We start from the raw sequence: 22,430 nt of genomic DNA, 5'->3' as shown, positions 1-22,430 counted from the left end.
ACCCTGGCCAACTACACAGCATGACCATCTTCCCATGCCGGTCATCATTTGTCATGGCTGCTTCGAATTCCTTTGTTTGAACATGACCATCCTCTAATTAACCAGTCCCCTGCTGTTGGCTTCTCTCCCTGTCTGCTCTCATAAACAACGCTGCAGCGAACATCCTTGCCTAAGTTTCTTTGTGTACTTCTTTCATTATTTCTAATTTTTAGAAGTGAAATGGCTGGGTGGACGGACATTTTAGAAGTGAAATGGCTGCGTTGATGGAAGGAAATCACGTTTCTTTCACTTTTGCCGGGTGTGGTTTGTGGCAGAGTTGGTCAGCCGGTGAATGCTCATTCTTTGGGCTGCAGATGGGGTGTGGCTTAGAGCATCCACATCTCGGGCTAGCCCTCCCTCCTTATCTCCGGCCTGAATCTCTGGCATGGGACAGGCTTTACTGTGGCCACCCAGAGGCCAGCCCCTTGTCCAGCTCCTTCCTCCACCTTGACCCAGTAATTGGATCTCACCACTGAGTGATCAGCTTCCAACTGACTTCTGTGAGGCCTCTTCTCTCATCTTTTAGGTCAATTATGCAGCAATGTTCTACAGCACTAACAATTAGCGGGCGGAGGTGGCCGGAGAGGGGGAGGGAGAGACTGTGATGGCATTTCATCTGGTCACTCCCTGCCTAGAAGCCTCAGTGGCTCCCTATTACCCCACCTTGAATTCTGGGCTGTAGCCTCTCTGGATGGCTTGCAGCCCCACCAGTGGTGCCATGCTGTCACTTGTCTCTGCCTGGCACACCCTCCTCCCCAGGCTACCACCTTTTTTTTTCCCGGCTGGCCTCCACGTACCACTACGGGAAAGTCACCTCATCCAGAAAGTCTTTCCCAAGGCCCTTAGACTACCACAGAACCTATCCCATTCTGTGTGACGTTGAGCTGTTTCAGCGCCTAGCCCCGGGTAAGCTGCTCAGATTTGCTGAGTGCATGCTGTTGGTTCCATTCCCATGCTTTGTTTTGTTTTGTTTTGTTTTTCTGGGTTCTTTCTAGAAGCAGTTTAGCTTTTCTCTCTCTTCCTGAATTAAAACACAAAACTCATGGGGCGCCTGGGTGGCTCAGTCCGTCAGGTGTCCAACTTCAGCTCAGGTCATGGTCTCACGGTCATGGGTTCGAGCCCCACGTTGGGCTCTGTGCTGACAGCTCAGAGCCTAGAGCCTGCTTCCGATCCTGTGTCTCCCTCTCTCTTTGACCCTCCCCTGCTCACACTGTCTCTCTCTCTCAAAAATAAATAAACATTAACATTTTTAAAAATAATAATAAATGAATAGATTTAGCAACATGCATAGCTCATAAAGCACGCCCATGGCAGATGTTATTAGTCAGTCAACGCCCTGTTCCAGGTCAGTCAGACGTGGTGCATGAAGTCACGCCTGTCTGTCCTCACTGTTGAGGGGGAAACTGAAGATTAAGGAGATGAAGGGAATGATCTCCATCTCTCGGTTCTTGAAAGCCGAGTTCCAGGGATGATCTTTCTTCCTTCAGATCTCTCACTTAATTACATCCAGAGAATCAGGCCTTACAGGTATCTGATGCCCATTAAATAGGCGGAGGGAGCCCCCTAGAAAGAGAGATTGCCCATCCCTTTGGTTCAGTTCTCGCCCTATTTGGGGCGGGGAGGGGGGCGGGGCAGCCCAGAAGCACAGAATTATCTTCTTGTTACACAGCCAGAGAAACCGAGGCCCAAGAGGTGAGGTGACTTGCCCAGGGTCACACAGCCAGGGGGCAACCAGTAGAGTCCAGCCAGAGCTCAGAGCTCAGGTCAGACCAGAACTCGGGCCTCGGGATTCCTTACGCAGTGGTCTTGGCGTTGTGCCTGCTTGTGGTCCTGACTTCCTGTCCCTCGTGGAGCCACCTGCATGGCCACTAAGGAATCCGGGGGCACAGTAGAGGCTGGAAACCACAGGCCGGATATACAGCTTTCCTCCGAGGTGCGCGTCTCGTACTTGGCCCTCCGAGCTGGGCCCGTAACCCTTGCTCATTTGAATGAGGATTTGAATGACTGGGACATAGAAGTCATCGTCATCGCAGACAGGCCAGCTGCTCCTGTAATTGGGACACGGTGTTAACCGCCCGGGAACCAGCCCCACTGACAAGTTCCCCTTCTTCGAGGGAAGTTAGCTGCCCCATTGCCGCAAGTGCCTCCCGGGCCTCGGGACCACCCATCGGATCCCGGCGGTGTTTTGTTTTGTTTTTTAAGTTTACACAAGTAGATGTTTATTTTTGGTTTTCTATCGAATATTCCAAGAAAGATGAGCAAGAAAATGGATGTCTTACTGTAGCAGGTTAGTTATCATTTTGGTTGAGTGTCTGTTGAAGGCTGGATTCTGTAGGGATGTGACATAGACTGTGTGCCCAGGAGGGACACTTTTAGAAGGAAGAAACTGTGTCCCTGTGGGAGGAAGAGGCCCAAAACACACTTTGTGCAATAGGTTTTTGCAATTTCGAAACTGTGGACTCTCGTTATTAGCTGGTGGTGCATTTGCAAGTAGTTGGTGAGGGTCCACGAGGCTTTAGGGGCACCTCCTGTGTGCCTGGTGTCCCTCTGATGTGTCCCGCTCGGTGGGCCCCATGAAGATCTGAGTAACCCCTGACGAGAGGGCTGCTGCGGGCCCCAGTGTGTTAGCCGCTTGTCTCTGTAACAGCTGCAAGTTGGCCGCTTTTGAGGCTCAGCCAGGAGAAGCCAGTTTGAACTTGGGTCTTGTCTGCTGAAGTCCTTGCTCTGAAAATCCTAGGTGGTTGAATGGAAAGAAACATGGCCAAGCCCACCCGAGCTGGAATCCGGGTTCCATGGTGCCAAGGCCGTGTCCACGCCTAAGTCGATCCCCTCTCTAGGCCTCCAGCCCCGACTGTAAGGCAGGGAGGCTGGGCCTCCCTGGAAGGACAGGGACGATCTTCCCAATGATTTTGGCGCTCACTGCCCAGAATCGCTCCATCTTTGCGCGGGGAGGACAAGTGGCCTCAGGCCTTCAGACAGTGCCGCACGGCCCTTGGGAAAGAAACGAAGATCTTCCAGAAAGAAGCTGTGCCTCTGCCTGTGGGTCTGGTGACTGATGGCCAGGGCCTGGAGCCAGCTGCTGGTCTGAGACTGCTCCAGCACCCTCACTGATGGCATCCAGAGGCCAGCATGGGGCACAGACCACTGATGCCCGCCTGCTTTGTCCTCCGGGGACTGCGAATAGATCCTCCTCGTCTCCATGTTCAGAAAAGTCTGGCCCTGAGGTCAAGGGCTGAAGTCTGGCTCCTGCTCCCGGAGGGACTGAAATGGAGAAGCAGGAAGGAAAAGACCTAAGTGTCCACCCTGTCTGTTGCCAGCTCACCCAGACCCTCCTGGGCACAGGGCTGCTTGGAGGAGCGGTGCCCCACTGTGAAGCCCGCAGGGGCAGAAGCCGGGCCGTCCCAGGGCCTTGCAGTGCGCCCAGCAGAGTGTAGTTGCCCAGCCGGTGTCCAACTGACCGGCAATGGAAAGTGTGAGTGACACAGAGGGCTTTGCAAAACATAACACACGACCCCGATCACAGCTAGCGTGACTCCTGTCTTGAGTGGCCCCCACGTGCCGAGCTTTGAACGAGCCGCAGTCTCATTTCCAAACCTTCTCATGACCTTCTGGATTTGGAGGAATTAGCACCATTTTACAGAAGAAGAAACCGAGGTTCCGAATGGGGAAGGGATTTGACCAGGTCGCACGGCTGGAAAGTGGTTCCCAGGGCTGAGACGTGGGCTGGCTCTGCAACAAGGGAAGGGCAGCCCTCGAAGACCCGGGGCAGAAGCAACCCTTTTCCTGGCCTTCCCTGCCAGTGGGCAGGGGAGTGCCAGGAAATCCCTGTCTGGCCCCAGGGCGCTGGTGTCAGTGAGCCACCTGGAGTGGCCGAGCTGGTTCTGGTCTTAGGTTTCATTGTTTCAGTTTAAAAATCGCCTGGGTGGATGTTCAGTCCTTTTGTTGCCTTCGAACAGTGTTGCTTGTATGGGGCCTTTTTTTTTTTTTGTTAGCGTGTTAACTGTAGCCGAGCTTTTAAGTCATTACAGCTGATCAGCCCTCTCCAGGGTCCTATAAAAACCAGCTGGCTCACACTTTCCTGTGCTCGGAAATGATTCATTTTCTGTCCTGCCGTTCCCCCAAGTTCCCTTACTCCACTCTCGTCTGAGAGCCCGTTTTTTGTTTTTTTGTTTTTTTGTTTTTTTTGTTTTTTAATGGTCTGGAATACATTTGAAGTCCTTATTTTATGATAGGAGGTTTCCTGCTAATTGTACCCATATCCATCAGCGGCCCCACTTTCTCTCCTCCCTCCCTCCCTCCCTTGTTCTCTTTCTCCTGTGGTTTCTCAGTCATTGGGAGCGTTCTTTTCTGGATTTCCTCTCTGAAGGAAGGCTTTGCCTGTTAGGAAGGATGAAAATGATGTTATAAATAATAATCATAATAAGCATAAAGAATACTTTTTTACGTGAGCACTTACTAGGTGCCAGAGACCAGGGCAAAGCCCTTTATACAAGGCCTCATTTAAGCCTCCCAGCGACCTGATGAGGTGAGGTCCTGAGGTGGGGTCCGTTATCAGCCTCATTTTACAAATGAGGAAACCGCGGCTCAGAGAGGTTGACTAATTTCTCCCAGGCCACACAGCAAGTAAAGAAAAATGAGTCTCCCAGCTACATCCCCACCTCAAGGCTGGCTTTTACCGAGGGGGACAACTATGGACAAAGAGAGTTGGCATGCCATAGGGGTGATTTTTAATTTAAAAGCAGTGTTTTGGATTGTTTCTGTTTTGTGTTTAAATGTTTAGTTTTGAGAGAAAGAGGGAGGGAGCGTGAGCAAGTACAAGTGGTGGAAGGGCAGAGGGAGATGGAGGACCCGAAGTGGGCTCTGCGCTGACAGTAGAGAGCCCGACATGCAAGTACAAGTGGTGGAAGGGCAGAGGGAGATGGAGGACCCGAAATGGGCTCTGCGCTGACAGTAGAGAGCCCGACATGGGGCTCGAACTCACGAACCATGAGATCGTGACCTGAGCTGAAATCAGGAGTCAGACACTTAACCCTCTGAGCCACCCAGGTGCCCCAGGATTGTTTTGTAAACCTTCTTTCCTCTTTCAACAGTAATATTTTTAAAAATGGCAATTCACAGGACAACAACAATAAAATGCCTTATCTTGGTAAGTTTTAGGAAGGTGGGCATTCTCAAAGTAGGCCTCACACTGTACTGAGCTGTCTCTCTCTCTCTCTCTCTCTCACACACACACACACACACACACACACACACCCCACATACCTGCAGATTAATAAATGATTAATCTCCATCAGCAGTAATTTGAGTGCCTCTCTTTTTGGTCCTTGAAACCCAGGACCTGTAGAGTCAATCTGCCCCAGGACTTTAACAACGGAACCTTATTATCCAGCTATTGGGAAAAAAAATTGAATTTGAAATAGAACCTTCCCAGACAAGGCCCCCAGAATCAATGACACGGGCATCCTGTCCTTCCTTTTTGAAGTAAGTACTTATGAGTTGGGGTAGGTGTTTCCATCCTGAATCACACAGGCTGAAAGCGAAGACTTGTGTCTAAGAAATGGAGTGCTTTTATCTCTGTGTGAAAATTATTCCTACGCTGGAATGAGAGGGGGGATCCAGGCAGGGTGGCCCAGTCACCCCGGTGCCTGGCAGGGGTCGTGGGCAGCTTGGGTACATGCCACGGTCTTGCTCAGAGCGTGCGTAATAACTGCTGCTTTCCAGCCACGTCGAAGCCGGAAAAGTGAGTCTGGTTCTGGGTGGTGGGTGGTTGGGTGGTGACTGCTGGCTCGTGGGGCCTTCTGCTCTCCAGGCAATCTCCCTCATGTGAACCGTGGTGGAGAGCCGGGTAGGAGGTTGTCCAGCCAGAATCGTCACAGAGGTCATGCACAAAATGCTTGCTTGGGACCTACACCCTCTTATTTTGCAAGGGGCACTGACCCCCTTGGCTATTTGTTACCCAAGTGTCCAGCAGAATGAAAGCACTGCAGAGAAAGCAGGAGGGAGTGACCTTCACCCATCAAGAACAGTTTCTTTTCAGCTATGCAATGTGGTCCTCAAAACCTGAAAATGCCGGGGCGCCTGGGTGGCTTAGTCAGTTAAGCGTCCGACTTTCACTTAGGTCATGATCTCACGGTTCGTGGGTTCGAGCCCTGCGTCGGGCTCTGTGCCGGCTGCCAGCTCAGAGCCTGGAGCCTGTTTCAGTCTGTGACTCCCTCTCTCTCTGACCCTCCCCTGCTCACGCTGTCTCTCTCTCTCTCCTAGAAATAAATAAAAAATATTAAAAAAAAACAACAACCTGAAAATGCCATGTAGAGCCATTTAGTGAGGGGTTGAGGGAGGCTTGTGATATTACTGGGTCACACCTTTATCATCATTCCTATTATTGGCGATGGCCCTATTTAGAAAACTATGCATGGCTTGCTGTACGAAAGCAGGGGCGTTTGTGGGGCATTTGTGTTACATTTTGATGGGTTCCATCCAGAGCAACTGAACTAGAGAAGGCTGGTTCCTTCACAAATTTAGGTAGCTAAAAAGTATTTCACTGTTTTAATTTTATCTTCTTTTTATTGTCAAGATAAGGCATTTTGTTGCTGTTCTGCGTCATGCCATTTTTCTATTGGGTTGGGTTTTTTTTCTTATTGCTTTATTAGAGCTCTTTACATATGAGGGATAACTATCTTTCGTCTGTGGTTTGTTTCACAGACTAGCCCTCCAACTATCAATTTGCTGTTTGCCTGTGATTGGTGATGGGATATCTCCTCATGCCCCAGAGGTTTCTGGGTTTTGTTATCAGATTTGTGGTATTTTCCTTATGCCTTCTGGATTGAGCAGCATGCTTAGAAAAACCTTCCACACCAAATGGCCATTTGCCACATATTCCAGATAACCAAGGCTTATCTGTATTTAGAATCTGCCCATTAGGGATGGTCCTGGGGGGTAAGACGGTGGAGTTAGGGCTGATTTTTCTTTCCTTTCCTTTTTCCCTTCTCCTTCTCCTTCTCCTCCTTCTCCTTCTTCTTCTTCTTCTTTTTTTTTTTTTAAAGACAACTTCCTTTCTCCCTGAGGTAAGATGAGGAACTAGGCAACCATCCAAGCCCCCCTTCCCCCCTACCCTTTTGGCAGAGGGCTTCTGGGTGGCATTTTAAAGAGCCTGTTTGCTGACAATAAAAACCAACTTGGAGGCACCTGTAAAACTGGTAAAACAAGAAAGGTAATTTTGGGGCACGGCTACATTCTGTAGGAGAGGTAAGGCTGGAGAGTGTCACACTCTATGGAGAGCAGGGGCCGGCCCGAGTTTAAACTATTCTAAAGGCCACTGTGTGCTTGGTGATTAAAATCATCCTCTGCTTCTACTGTCAGAATACTCTCCTTTCTGGCAAGTTCACATGGCTGGGAACATTCTAGAAAGAACGACGAGGGAGTAGCGGAACCAGCCCTGGTTCTATAGTTACGTCTGAGTGCCTGGCTTCCTCTTTGTGACCCTAGGCAAGTCCCTCAGCTTTCCTGGGCCTGGTGGCCTTGGACGGCACCAAAGACAGACGAGCCCAGAACCTTCAGCAGGCCATGCTGAAGCAGGTGTCAGCCTCAACTGCACCTGTGGCACTTCCTGTTCACGAGGCACCTGTGGGCGGGGCCAGTGGGGGACCTGAGCCCGGAGCAGCAGACCTCAGGGCACGCGCTGCCTCCCCTGGCCCAGGCGGCTGCCCCCAGGCGCTCCGAAACTGACCCCAACGTGCACGCGCGCGCGTCTGTGTGTCCACGGAGACGCCTTCCCTGCCAGCACCGCCCGCCCCTCTCTCCCCATCCCTCCCGGGTCATCGCTCTCAGCCTGCTCCCCGCTCCCCACCCCAGAAGTGCGCTGAGGCCCTGCATTCCTACCCCCGTGGAGCAGAGGCTGTGTCCCTGCGCGGTGGCCACGACACACAATACCCACTGCTGTCAGGGCCCGGCCCCTGCGGCCCGCGGCGGCCTCGTGACCGCGACCGCGTAGCGCTGTGGGGGAACGCGGAACAAAAGGCCTTTCTCCCTGGCGGCAGGGCAGGGCCGCGCAGAGAGCACACAAGAGCGGTTTTCAGAGCTGGCGAGGCCCCGCCACAGCCTCCCGCATCTCGGGAATGCGCGTCGAATGGCCTGCGTCGCGGGCACGAGCCCGTGAGCCGCCCACGCACGGCTGGTGAGGACCTGTCCCCAAGCCCCGGGTCTGTATCTTCGCCCCTCGAACTCGGCCCGGGGCAGAGAAAGCAATCGTCGGGGCACCGAGCACTCACTTTGCACACACGACGCCTACCCCCTCACAGCGGCCCCCACCGGGTCAGGTCTTACTCGGTCTCCTTTGTCAGACAGAGAAACAGGCCGTGTTCTCCGCCATCTGGTTGTCTGGGCGCTTAGAACCATGGGTTGGGTCCATCTGCACCTCGAGGAAGCAGATAGAAAAGGAGCCTGGAGGGAACTTTCCACCGTCTGGTCGCTCGTTCGGGCCCAAGATGCCACCCAAGTGCCTGATGGGGTCCAGCTCCGGGCACTCTGGGCACCAGGCGGGTCCCTGCCCTCTCAGAGCTCAAGTCTAAGGGGGAGATGGGTGGTGAATAGTGGAACCGAGTCATGGTGAAATGGACTTGGAAAAAAAGCAAAAGAAAAAAACCCCCACAAACCCTAACTTCCCCCCCAGCGTGTTAAACATGACAGTTTTTTTTCCTTTTTTTTTTAATGTTTATTTTTTGAGAGAGAGACACACACAGAGTGTGAGCAGGGGAGAGGCAGAGAGAGAGAAAATCTGAAGCAGGCTCCGGGCTGTCAGCACAGACCCCAATGCAGGGCTCAAACCCACAAACCGTGAGATCATAACCTGAGCTGAAGTCGGACACTTAACTGCCCGAGCCATTCAGGTGCCCCGACAATTTTCAAACCTAAGGTAAAACTGAAAGAATTTTACAGTGAATACTTGTACACCCACCACCTGCATTCTGCTGTTAATGTTTTACTGCACCTGCCTATCCATCCGTTCACCCTGTATCTTTGGACATTATACATTGTGGAGGACGATGACATGAAGCCGTCACCCAGAGCTGAGAAGCAGCCAGTCCTCGTGGAGACACCAGGGGACCTGCCTGGCCCCCGTGAGGGTCAGCATTGGTGACGCCTGTCTGCACGGTCAGAAGGGGATCAGTCACTGCGACTGGCCTGCTTGCATTGCTATTTAAGTCCCCAACGGGGGCCAGTTGGAATGTGCTACAGGGCTGGCAAATCCCACGACCTCCCCTGCTGGATGGAGGCGGTGCGTCAGGCAAGATTAAAGAGCATGATGGAGTCGTCGGGGGGGCGGAATGCTCAGGATTAAGTGGGCGGCCACCTGGACCCCCAGCCCAGCCCCTCGGAGCTGCACTGCACAGCCCGTGGAAGGAGGTTCGGCCCCGCAGGCCCGGGAGAGAAGCCCAGTCGCTGACAGAAGGCTGGCCATCGGCCCGAGGGCCCTGTGCCTGGAGTCTGTGGTGGGGCAGCCGAGCTGGCAGCCCTGGACTGGACGGGGCCTCAGGAAGGCAGAGAATAGAGGGAGCGAGGGTGCAGGCCAGTGTACTCCCACTCTGCACAGATTCCGCAGGACCTGGTGGCTTCTGAGCGCAGCTGGCTGACATTTGCTGGACCATGGAGCCTGAAGTCATGAGAATGACCAGAGTCCATTTTATCGGGTGTTCGTGCATTGGACACTCTGCTAACTGCATCCGGTATGTGGTTTCTGAACTCTTGTGACAGTCCTAGGAGTTAAGTACTAGTACTGCCCCACTGGACATGAGAGGAAACTGAGGCCCCCTGGGCTTGCTCAGCTGGGCTGNCTGCACAGATTCCGCAGGACCTGGTGGCTTCTGAGCGCAGCTGGCTGACATTTGCTGGACCATGGAGCCTGAAGTCATGAGAATGACCAGAGTCCATTTTATCGGGTGTTCGTGCATTGGACACTCTGCTAACTGCATCCGGTATGTGGTTTCTGAACTCTTGTGACAGTCCTAGGAGTTAAGTACTAGTACTGCCCCACTGGACATGAGAGGAAACCGAGGCCCCCTGGGCTTGCTCAGCTGGGCTGTGGCTGGGGCAGGATTCAAACCTGCCTTCCCCGCTTTCTTTCCACTGGCTTCGGGGGTGTTTCATGTATAGTGTCTAAAGCTGTTTCCCCAACGCACGTCTTTTAACAGCTGTGCTTAGACTGTTCCAGATGGCTGGCCAGGTGTGCCGGGTCACCTTGGGTGGAATCCAGTCTGCAGCCGCCCCTCCCCCACGCCTCTGCTCCTGCACGGTCAAGGTGGCAGGCACACCGAGGCCCTGCCTGGCCTGCCGAGAGAGAGAGAGAGTCTGGCACTGGCATTTCCCTCCTGTGGGGGTGGTGCCCGAAGTGGCCTGCTCGGGCGTCTTGTCCCCGGGGCCCTGTGGTCTCTGGACACAGCAACGAGGACGGGGAGAGTGTTGGGGGTGCAGAGCTGGCTTCAGGCTCTGAGGCTGAAGGTCACACTGAGCCTGCTCATGAGAGAGCCAGTCCTTGCCTGTGTGTGTCCTCCGTGCCAAACCCTTAGCAAGGGGCTCGACCTGTGGGCGGTCTCAGGTCCTCACGACAGTGCCAAGGGGTCACAAGAGAGGGAAAGGAGGGGGGGCAGGCCACAGGCTGTTCAGAGTCCCAGGCCCCGCCAATCTCAAGGTCTACCTTTCATCGGCTTGAAGGTGTCACGGGTGGGGGTGCCTGGGTGGCTCAGTCGATTAAGGGTCCAACTCTTGGTTTCTGCTCAGGTCATGATCTCAGGGTTTGAGTTTGAACCCCAGGTCTGGCTCTGTGCTGACATAGTGCAACCTGCTTAGGATTCTCTGTCTCCCCTCCTCTCTCTGCCTCTCCCCCCACTTCCTCAAAATAAATAAACTTAACAAAAACAAAAACACTGTTACCAATAACACCAAGAAGGGAAAAACCCCTCCAATTAAGAACATTCCTATTGCAGACATAAACAAAACGTGTCTTGGAAGTGGATTGTTTCTTTTCTTTTATTTTTTTAATGTTTGTTTATTTTTGAGAGATAAGGAGACAGAGTGCTAGCGGGGGAGGGACAGAGAGAGAGGGAGACACAGAATCTGAAGCAGGCTCCAGGCTTTGAGCTGTCAGCACAGAGCCCGACATGGGGCTCAAACCCACGAACCATGAGATCTGACCTGAGCCAGATGCTTCACCGATTGAGCCACCCAGGCGCTCCAGAAGTGGATTGTTTCAAGTCCTGCCCACAGCATCTCTGATCAGTCCTGTTGACCCATTGGCTAGATGGGAAAGCTGAGGCCAGTGTTTGCAGAGCCGGGTGGAGGTGGAGCCCACGTTCCTCATGCTGTGTTAAGTGGCTGGGGCCCCACTGCTGACGTGTTCTCCCGGCTCTGAGGCAGGATCTCCGAACCACGCAGTCTCTGCGGCGCCAGTGCATTTCTTTCTTACAAGCTGGTGAACAAGAAGGTCATTTTTACTAAAGCTGGCCCTTCTCCTGCCTCATATAAGATTCCTCAGTCTGCTACCTGGCCAGCTGGTCACAATTAGCGGTGATCCACCTTCGTGGCTGGGATGGGTTTCTCAAAGCATTAGTTCTATCAGGTACGGTGTACAGCTGTGCTCAATGTGGTGGCCACCGGCCACGTGTGCTGTTTACATTTCAATGAATGACAGTCAAATGAAAATACAAATTCAGTTCCTCAGTGACATCACATTTCAAGTGCTCAGTAGTCTCATGGGGTCCATATTAATGCAGATATAGGACATATCCATCACTGCAGAAAGCTCTGGGCAGGGCTGTCCAAGAAGCAAGGGTGCTGTGGATAAAAGGGTCTGCCTCCTAAATATTCCAGTTGTGTGTTAAAGGCTCTGACAAGTCCTGCAACAAGAAACTGGTCTCTCATGGAGCCCAGCACTCCAAATTACCTTGCCCACAAGCGTTCTTACCACCTATAAACAGCTCTGCTTTCCCCTAAACACACCAAGTGACCTGCCTTCCTGTTCCCAAGCCTCTGGCCTATGGAGTTCCTGAATCTCCTCCTTGTTGGGAATCTGAACCCCTCTTCTGGTTTTGCCCCCAGATTGCCTCGGGTCCCCAGTGTTCACTCCCATCAAGGCAGACATAAGTGGCAACATCACGGTACGTACTTAGCCCGGCAGCCACAGCCCAGAACCTCCCAACGGGAATCTGAACCTGCATCACTCACCAGGGCCCTGCTCCTTGCCACTTGCTCTCCAGGTTGAGGAACAGGGAGGAGACATGGCCCCCAGATCATCTGGCCCAGGGCTCTTGGTCCTCCTTTGAAGTCATATACCCCGCAGTCACAACCTGTCGGGGATGACAGTCTGAAGGGTTGATCTGAGAAGCAACCTCCTGGTTCTTGTATCTGCCCCGACCAAATAAGACGTAAACTCCAGAGCCCATGGGTGCATTGGCTCAGCCCTTCCCCCTCCCCATTCCTGGGAATCCCCTGGACGCCCGTCGTCCAGCCACTGACCCCCGCATGAGGATCCACGTACAGCCTGGCCTGCACCTCGGGCACACTGCATTGTCTCATTCTGTCATCCCAGCAGCCGCTGAGGCTGGTCTGTCACTATCCCCATTCTACAGATGAGGAAGCTGAGGCCCAGTGGGGTGGAAGGGCTCGCCTAAGGAGCCGCGGTGAGATTCAGATCCAAACTGCCCGGCTTCGACTCAGGAGCCCTGTTCCTGGACATCTTTGAGTCCCAAAGTGACCGTCCACTTCAGGTGCTCAGTGTCTGAGGTGCCATCGATAGTGGTCGGAGAACATGGACTCTGGAACCAGTCTATGCTGGAGCCCACCCGCACCAGCTCTCCCTTCCCGTCTCTGGGCCTTGGTCCCCATCTGCAAACGAGGATAATGACAGCAACATCGGGATCACTGTGAGGATCAAGTAAAGCAGTGCCCATAAAGTGCTTTGCCCCGCCCGGCTCTCGGAAGGCACTTAATAAACATGAACAGTCATGGATGTTACTGTCACAAGCCCCTGCTGCTGGTCCTGGTGTGGGTGGGAAGGAGAGGGGGGCTCCCTGACTGGGCGTGGGGACGGCCATCTGTGGGAACAACCTTTCCAAAGGGAAAGCCCCGTGTGCTCTGTTTCAGAAAATCAAAGCCGTGTACGACACCAACCCAGCCAAATTCCGGACGCTACAGAACATCCTGGAGGTGGAGAAGGAAATGTACGGGGCAGAGTGGCCCAAAGTGGGGGCCACGCTGGCGCTGATGTGGCTGAAAAGGTGATGGGCTTGGGTGGCAGGTGGTGTGGCCGTGCAGCCCCGGGGGCCCCGCTCTGCGGACTAGGAGTGTCCAACCCTACTGTCCCCTTCAAGGCCGCCTCCGTTCCTTTCACATATGTGAAATGCTGAGATAAAGTGCCCAAAGAGCCAAGGCCTGCCTGCTGCTGCGGCTCCCTTGCTCCAGTCCCATCAGAGGCGTAGCAAGTGAGTGCATACTCTGGGCATCGTGCTAAACAGTTTATACGCCTGGTCGTATTTCACGTGCTGTGAGTTAGGTGTCGTGATCATCCTCATCTCATGGCAGGGGGCTGGGGCCAGGGGGGGAGGGCACTGGGGCTCTGCAGGCCAAATAATATGCCCAGGTCACAGGGTCAGAGCTGGACCCCAATGGCCAAGCACAGTTGTGCAGGTTGTGCACTGCACAAAGTTGTCCTATCTAGGGCTGGTTGCATCATGCATGTGCCTGATTTGACTTTATGACAGCTCCTTGACAGAAATGCAGCATCTTGAGGAGAAAGTACTCTATTTAATTTGCACAGATTCGTCCCCTGGGCTGGAGGCAGGGTACCCTGATAGGGGATTTGAACCCAGACAATCTTAACCCAAACCTAAGAATGCTCATAATCACTATGTATATCGTCCTTCCAGCAAATACTCAAAGCCGCATCTGGTTGTTCCTATCTTACAGATAAGGCCAGCAAGGCTCAGAGAGCCCCGGGCACTTTGCTTGCTGAGCTCACACAGCTCTCATTCTCCTTTAGCTGTGCAGACACCCCTGGTGGCCTCTATGAGGCCAGGCACATACTCTGTCCCCCAGGTGTTCCCGGTGTGGCCCTCTCTGGGCCTGCAGTCAGGAGTCAGGAAGGGTGCTCCTCCCCGGTCTGTCTCCCCGCCCCAGGAGCCACCCGCCTCTCCCCACCACACATGTCTTTGGTGAAATGGAACAGAGAGGGTGTGCTGCCCAGAGGGTGCGCTGCCCGGAGGGTGCAGCGAGTGGGCATCAGGGCGCAGGTGGCTACCATAAGCACCCTCACAGCCTGCTTTCGGGACTGTCCCCACCCACTTTTGTCTATGACGAGAGCCTCACAGGCCTGGGCGAGGACCACTCCCGGGTCCATCCATTGGCACGTGCTGTGGGCTTCTCAGGAGGAGCAAGGCGGTGGTGATGGCCAGCTCAGTTAGCCTGTTCGTATCCGGATCAGACATGGGCAGAGCCAGGTGACTGGGAGGGCGGGTAAAGGGAGGCGCCGAGCGGCTAAGCACGTACTAAGCACCTGCTGTGTGCTGGGCATGTGGGATGCTGCATCGAACAAGTGGGGTCCCTCTTTAGACACCACAGCCGGGGCAGGGTATCTGGCTGGTGGGTGGATCCTGACAGCAGGGTAGCAGTGCCCAGAGCGGAGAGAGGTCAGGGAGGGCTTCTTGGAGGAGGGGTGCCAGGCAGAGTCTCTGGGACTGAGCAGGAGGAGTCCCCGGAGGATGAGGCCTTGGAGAGGTGGGAGGGCAGGAGAGGCCCGGTGTGTCTGCTTCTCTGGGTGGGTCTGATCGAGCAGGCTCTGGATGTAAGGTGGGAGCAGAGAGAGACCAGGCGGGATTGGTAAGGGTGAGTCCCAGCCTGATTGGAGGTGCTGGGGGGCCACCGAGGGCCATGAAGCTGGTCGGCCACAAGGTCAGATGGTGCCTCATCCCAGCTGCTGGGTAGAGGGGCGGTCATTAGGGCTGCAGGAAGGCAGGGGCTCAGGAGAGGTGGCAGACCAGGACAGGGCTGGGATTATCCCCTGGGCTCAGTCCCACAGCCCACGCTGATCCCTGACAGTCAAGGGCTCTGATTCAGGCATGGGCGACTTCCCCTTCCCTCACAAGTGATAAGGACACCCTTTAGGCCCAGTGCTCCTGCCCCTAAGAGTCCCCCACTTCCCCTACCAGCCAGATCCCCCCTCTCTGCAGGGAAGGAGCAGAGCAGGTCATCCAGGGACCCCGGGGTTAGAGTGAAGGATGGCAAGGAAGGAGTCCGGCTCGGGGGTCAGACAGTGGGGTCTGCATCCTGGCCTTTGGCTGAGCCTTCTGGGGGCGCCTCGATGTTCTCCTCTGTGAAGTGGACAGGTTGTGCTGAGCCTAGCCTCCTGGGGCCGAGGGAGCAGGAGAGGAGATGCTGTGCATTGCAGGGCCTGGAGAAGGGGCTCAAGTGGCCGCTGGAGGGCATAGACAGTGGCTCGGGGCGGGGGGTGGAGGCGGGGCGTCCAGGCACAAGGCCGGGCGCGTCCGTGTGTCCACAGTCCGTGGGCCGTGAGCCCTCTGAGGGCCACGCAGACAAAGACGTGGACAAGGCAGGCCCGGACCCGGCCTCGTAGACCTCACAGCCCGGCGGGGAGCGCGGCCAGCGGCAGGTCTCCCTTAGCCACCGGGCTCGCGAGACGCTGCGCTGAGCAACGTTACACGGAGGCGAGGTCAAAGCCAACACCGGAGGAGCGAGCGGCACCGTGTGCGCGTGCGCATTCGCCCCCGCGGCTGACAGGCGCTTCTGTCCGAGAACGTCAGGGTCTGTGCAGGGGTGCGGGCAGCGGCGCACACGGGCCTGAAGCGCCGTCTCTCTCCCGGGCCGCAGAGGCCTCCGCTTCATCCAGGTCTTCCTCCAGAGCATCTGCGACGGGGAGCGGGACGAGAATCACCCCAACCTCATCCGGGTCAACGCCACCAAGGCCTACGAGATGGCCCTCAAGAAGTACCACGGCTGGATCGTGCAGAAGATCTTCCAGGTGAGCCGGCCCCCGTCCTGCCCCCGCGTAGCCGCGGCCCTGGGAGACTTGGTTGGGCCCAGCCGGGCTCCAGGAGGGGCCCCTGCGTGTTCGGGGTGAGGCTGGTGCACTGTGGGGCCCTACCTATCGCGTGCGCTTGCCCAGCCCCCGCTGTGGCCGTGGTGGGTGTCCTGACAGATGCCCCGCGGTGTTTCTGTTGCGTGTCCCGTGGGGCCGGACCGAAGGGCCTGTGGGAGCAACCTGGCCGGGGCTCTTGAAGACCTGGGGTCCTGTTTGGCCCCTGGGATCCGAGGCCTGGATCCTCACCCCGGGAAGGGAGGGCAGGATGGGCACCAGGGCAGCTGCTGAAGCGACACTGGTCCACAGGGCTCTTGATGCCACTCTTGGGGTGACATTGGCCAGGGTTACTAGAAGTGGGGCTTCAGCACTAGCCCGGTTGCCTGGGGGCCTCCAGGATCGCCGGGCTGAGAGGCCCACTGGCAAGATGTCAGGAGGTCCTTGGGGTGCCCTCCATGCTGTCGCTGGCTAGCTCTCGTCCCTTGGTCCCTGGTCTCACCCAGCCTGACCTGGCCACCCTCTCCTGCAGCCCATCCTCAGTCCCCTGACAACCAGGGTCCAACAGGCTGGCCTCTTCCCCACAAGACACAGGCTGGGTCCGGAACCAGTCTGGGTACAGGCAGGAGGAGCTGGGCCACCTCTGGCTGCCCCCCCCCCCAGGGGACCTGGGGGCAGGGCCCTTCCCAGGCAGGTGCCACAAAAGCCCTGCCCTCCCTACACTGCGTTGCCCCCTGCAAAGTTGTCGCAGCCCGCACCTGAGTGACAGCAGCGTGTCCCGCGTGCCTGGTGTGCCGGGCCAGGGTGGGCTGCCCTCGCGTTCTGTTCTTCACAACCACATGTCCTTAGTCCGTTTCACAGATGAGGCATCTGGTGCTCAGAGAGGTTAACTGTCTCGCTCCAGGTCCCACAGTCAGATGCCGTCTGGGACTCCAGAGCTTGCCAGGCTCCTACCAGGCTTCTGGCCCAGCTGCAGCCTTTTCTTTCTGGCTCTGCAGTTCTGCACATTACTGGGTGTCTGCACTTTTCAAGTGTCCGGGGAGCCTTGACATTTAGGGACATGTCACATCCCCCCCAAAGGACAGAAGAGGCCCCCATCCATATTAGCAGCCTTCTCCCCTGGTTCGAAAGTGCCATCAGTGGAGAAGCAGTCTACCTTCTCCAGAGCAGGGGACCCAGAGGGAAGAGGGTCGTCCACACTGAGCACCTACTGTGTGCCCTGTGCCACGCTGAGTACTTTGCACACCCCCCTTGATCCTTATAAGAGGCCCCTGAGGCTGGTGGATGCCATTATCATCCCCATTTTACAGATGAGGAAACTGAGGCTCAGAGAGGCTAAGTAACTTGCTCAAGGCTCACAGCTAGTCGGTGGCACAAGCTGGAATTTGAACCCAGGTCTGTCTGTCCCCAAAACTGGTGTCCTTCCTGCTGTCCCTCACGGGGGTAGAAGGGAACAACATCTCCCTCTTCCTTTCCCTTCTGACGCCATGAGTAGCAGGGACCTCGGGGACGTCCCCTCCCAGGACCCCGCCGCTCCCCACCAGGTGGCCCCTGCCGGCCCCCTAACTCTGTGTCCCCTCCCCTCTCACCCATCTCAAGGCAGCACTGTACGCGGCACCCTACAAGTCCGACTTCCTGAAAGCGCTCTCCAAGGGACAGAACGTGACAGAGGAAGAGTGCCTGGAGAAGGTCCGTCTCTTCCTGGTCAACTACACGGCCACCATCGACGTCATCTACGAGATGTACACCAAGATGAACGCCGAGCTCAACTACAAGGTGTAGGTGTGCCCCGTGGCCATGCGCACCCCAGCACACGGCCACGCACGGCCACGGGCTAACCCGAATCACTGTGAATCCAGCTGGCTGGCCGCCCGCACCGGCCCGCGTCCCCCTGACCCCGGAGCGGCCCGGAGCCTGGCCTGGGGTCTGCAGGGGCCAGCCGGCCCGGGTTTTCTTTTTTAAGTCATTTTTGGAGGTGTATCCTCACATAGCAATAAATAACCACCCTACTTCCGAATCTCCTCTGAATTTCACAACAGCACAGACTGACTTTATCCCTTCTCATTTCAGTGTGGTAAAGATCAATTAATGTTTCTAATCAAGTTCTAAGGTTTTTTCCTCCCCCCTCCCGTCCCCCCCCAGAGCATAACCCTTGGGGAACTGTGTGTCATACCCCTCACCTGAAGAAGAAGCGTGTGTCCTGAGGATCTGACTGAATGACGTTTTGGGTATTTTAAGGACCGTGAGGAGTTTGATTTGAAATGACACAGGGCCCCTGTTGTGGGATTTTTTTTTTTTTTAAAGCAAACTGGTGTGTCTTCTCCTGTGGTTTGCACAGCCCGACCTCACAATGGTCATTATAGATACTGCTCTTTCTTACTGTCTCTTGCCAGACAGTTTTTTTATAGCCGAAACCAACCAGCACGCCTTTGATGGCCATGGGGAGGGTTGTTTTAAAGCTATCAGGCACAAATAAGTGGCCCTATGTGACGCTATTTGCAATTCTCTGCATAGTTATTTTCTTCAGGGACAGCTTTTCCAACCTAAGAAACTACGTACCGTGTGAGTTCTCTCACTGGGGAGAGGGTGAGCCCTCCATCTGCTGGGACCCAAGAACACTGCCTTGCTGCCTTAACGTCCTTCCTGGCGCTAAAAAGAGCTGTATTTTTTAAAGTGTTGGGGGCAAACAGAGCAACCCCAAAAGAATCGATGTGTGTTAAAAACCCAATGAGGAACTACTGGTGATTTTTATGCAGAGACTAAATGATCCTTAATAAACAAATCTCTATTTTGGAATCACCTTGGTGCGTTGGTTTTGGTTCTTGATCCCTCCCCGCCCCCTGCTCCCACCCCTGCTTCTGGAAAGGAGGTCACAACTGGGGACCAGGCAGGGACCGGCATTCGGGCCTCCGTGGCTTACCAAAATAGAAGTGGTTGCCACATTGAGAAACTGGAGAAATTTCACACACACACATCTCGATTTCTAGCTTCTTTAGGAAAAAAAAATCAGACTGCGTGGCAGGAGTGGAGGAATAATTGCCCCCTTGGCTGGGGAGGGCGAGTAGACAAATGACTTCTCCGCTTTGCCCCCAGCCCCCGCCAAGTCCACACCAGTCCCTATTGTCTCCCTAACCTGTGACCTGAAGTTATTTGCTTGCTCATAGGCTGATGCCTTTTCTGATACTTGGGTTAAATGGAGATAGAATCTTTATTTTACTTCATTCCCCAAGTTGGGGGTCCAGTGGACAAGATGAACCAGTAATCATCAGGGATGATACAGAGTAGTCCGTGCCCAGAGGGTGCCCGGGGCCACGTCTCATCCTGGGATGCCTCTTAGAGAGTCGTGGCTTGTACCGAGCCTCCATGGAAGTGGTGGGGTGGGGAAGGGCCCTGCGAGGAGGAGGGGCAGGGGATGCTCCCGGGCACGCGCAAGGAAACCCCCAGGAGGCTGCATGTGTGTGAAATCATGTGAGGAAGGGATTTGAACTTGACCCTGAAAATTATGGAGCACCTTCAAGGCTCTTGCGTTCGGTCCAGTCAGGTATGCAGTTTGGAAAGCTGACCAAGGGTTGGACACCTGAACTAAGATTTTTACCGCCTCTTATTTCATTCCATTTTCCAGCGTTGCTGGTGGTAGGAACGCTACCGAGCTCTGCAAGCTCCAACTGCTTTTTAGGCTTCCCCCCCGTTCCCCATTGGGTTTCCTAGAAACAAAATTCTGCCACAATTAAAAGGAATTCTGTATCTNTCCACATTGGGCTCTGTGCTGACAGCTCGGAGCCTGGAGCCTGCTTTGGATTCTGTGTCTCCCCTTCTCTCTGCCCCTCCCCTGCTCATGCTCTGTCTCCCTTTGTTTCTCAATAATAAATAAACATTAAAAAAATTTTAAAACCAAGGGCGCCTGGGTGGCTCAGTCAGTTAAGCATCTGACTTCGGCTCAGGTCATGATCTCATGGATCGTGAGTTTGAGCCCCACGCTGGGCTCTGTGCTGACAGCTCAGAGCCTGGAGCCTGCTTGGGATTCTGTGTCTGCCTCTTTCTCTGTCCCTCCCCTGCTTGTGCTCTGTCCCTCTCAAAACTAAATAAACATTTAAAAAAATTAACAATTTAAAAACAACCTTTCTAGAGGCATCTGGATAGCTTAGTCGATTAAGTATCCAACTTGGCTCAGGTCATGATCTCATGGATCGTGAGTTTGAGCCCCACGCTGGGCTCTGTGCTGACAGCTCAGAGCCTGGAGCCTGCTTGGGATTCTGTGTCTCCCTCTCTCTGCCCCTTCTCTGCTCATGCTCTGTCTCTGTCTGTCTCTCAAAAATAAATGTTAAAAATTAAAAGAAATAAAAATAAAAAGAGCCTTTCTTGGAGTGCTTGTCTGGCTCAGTTGGTAGAGCATGAGACTCCTGATCTTGGGGTCATGTGTTGAAGCCCCACATTGGGGCTAGAAATTACTTTTAAAAAAGAGAGCCTTTTCTTCGTGTCTCTGACATACCACGATGGGGCCAGAAAGCAATGTGTTTGTGGAAGGTCAGCGTTTTCCAGGCCAGCCTCCTTCCCTCCTGGCACCTGCCGGGCCCCTAGGGGCACCCTGGGTGCCCAGAGACAAAGCTGGCAGTGCGTCTACATCCTCCCATTTCATTTTTGTCAAAGTGGGACTGATTTCTGCCCTGGGGCCAGGGAGGAAGGAACACACATTGAGCACCTGCCGTGTACCCACCCCACCTGGTACCCCATTTCACAAGCACCTGGACTGGCATCAGGAGCCCCATCTGTCAGATGAGGAAACTGACCTCCTGAGGACAGGGTGACCCGGCCAGGCACTGGGTTTTCACATCTGAATTCGTACTTCCCCTCAGCCTTGGCTACTTCCGTGCCAGCTGACAGTGGGCCCGCCTCCCAGTGCATCTTCCTGCCAGGACATCCCACTGTGGGGAGTCACTTATCTGACCCAGGCTACCCTGATAGTGCACAGAAACCCAGAGGAGCCCAAAAGTTGGACAGAGGTTGACTGGTGTGTTCACCTTTTGGTTCATTCCACTAAACTCCACTGAGCAATAGTTCAGGCTCGTAATGAATATTTCAAACACATCACCACACATCCCTATTATAGACAAGGAACTGAAACCCATTTCTCCCTAAAAAAGCCTGTTTCCCTTTCTGTACCACAGGGGTCTTGCTAATGCCCACCTCACAGGTTTTGAGGTTTAAGTTAAATGTTATTGGTGTGCCTGTTCGACTCAGTCCATTAAGCCACTGGCTCTTGATTTCAGCTCAGGTCACGATCTCAAGGCTCAAGCCCATGTGGCTCTGCTGACAGCCTGGTGCCTCCATGGGATTCTGTCTCTCTCTGTGCCTCCCCCGCTTGTGCACATGCTCTCTCTCAAAATAAATAAACTTCAAAAATAACTAAATGTTACTATTTGCAAAGCAATTAGAAGTGTCTGAAGCATAGAAAGCTGTCTGAGTGTTAAATAAAACTGCAAAGATGTATTTATGCAGCGGGGTGTGTACAATGAGGCCATAGAGTAGGGAGTCCTGGCTCTGTAGCAGCCGAGTGGCCACAGACAAACCACTGCACCTCTCTGAACCTCAGTTTCTTCATCCATACAATGGGGATGTAATAGTTCTCAGCTCACTGAGAGTTAATGAAACTGCCTAGTAGGGCGCTGGGCTGCGTAATCATTTACGGAGAGTTGGAGAGTTACAGGAGAATAGAGGGAGGGGTATTCCCTTGCTCCGGTTTGGTGGGTTGGCTGTAGAGTTCCTAGGATGTACGCCGCCCTCCCTGGCCTCGGGCCGCGCGCCTGCGCGCTGACTGCCTGCGGCTCCCGCGGGGCCCGGTAGGTGGCGCTGTGGGCCCTGCGCCCCCCGCGAAATAGCTGCGAGTCCCGGCCAGGCCCCGCCTGGACCTCCCTGCCTCCGCTGCACCCCGCTAGCGTCATCCGAGTGGCTTCCAAGGGCCAAATGAGGAGCCCCATCTGAATACTGGTGGGAAAGTTTGGAGCCTCTCAAGCGAATGCCTTGGGGTTCTGACTTCATTCAGCTCAGCCTTTGTGTCAAAGGTGTATCTTGCTGCCTTTACTACTTACTACCACTGCTGCTACTACTACCACTACTACCGGTAGCACCGCCACCATATCCGCCACCACCACCTCCGCCACCACCCAGCACATCTGGGGTTCAAGTCCAGGTTTAACTTTGTAGCTGTGTGATCCGGGGGAGTCAGTTCACCACACTGAGCCTCAGTTTCTGCATCTGTAAAATGGGGCACGCACACCTCTAGCAGGAGTCCATAATATAATGTGTGTAAAGTGCC

The 22,430-nt window shown here is 54.6% G+C and overlaps 1 protein-coding gene across 1 annotated transcript in view; it reads left to right on the top strand.

Moving 5' to 3' along the window:
• The window catches only part of GLTP (glycolipid transfer protein), a 29,135-nt gene extending 10,219 nt beyond the window's left edge, over positions 1-18,916 (top strand). Inside the window, exons 3-6 of the mRNA XM_077774951.1 lie at positions 12,130-12,188; positions 13,174-13,307; positions 15,913-16,063; positions 17,717-18,916. Coding sequence (XP_077631077.1) covers positions 12,130-12,188; positions 13,174-13,307; positions 15,913-16,063; positions 17,717-17,899 — 527 coding nt within the window. The 3' untranslated portion in view covers positions 17,900-18,916. The remainder of the gene's footprint in view (positions 1-12,129; positions 12,189-13,173; positions 13,308-15,912; positions 16,064-17,716) is intronic.
• The last annotated feature ends 3,514 nt before the right edge of the window (positions 18,917-22,430 follow it).

The sequence above is a fragment of the Crocuta crocuta genome, unplaced genomic scaffold (genome assembly GCF_008692635.1).
Source record: "Crocuta crocuta isolate KB4526 unplaced genomic scaffold, BGI_CrCroc_1.0 scaffold313, whole genome shotgun sequence".
NCBI lineage: Eukaryota > Metazoa > Chordata > Mammalia > Carnivora > Hyaenidae > Crocuta > Crocuta crocuta.
Note: the sequence above shows the minus strand (reverse complement) of the source record. Positions and strands in the feature narration are given on the sequence as shown.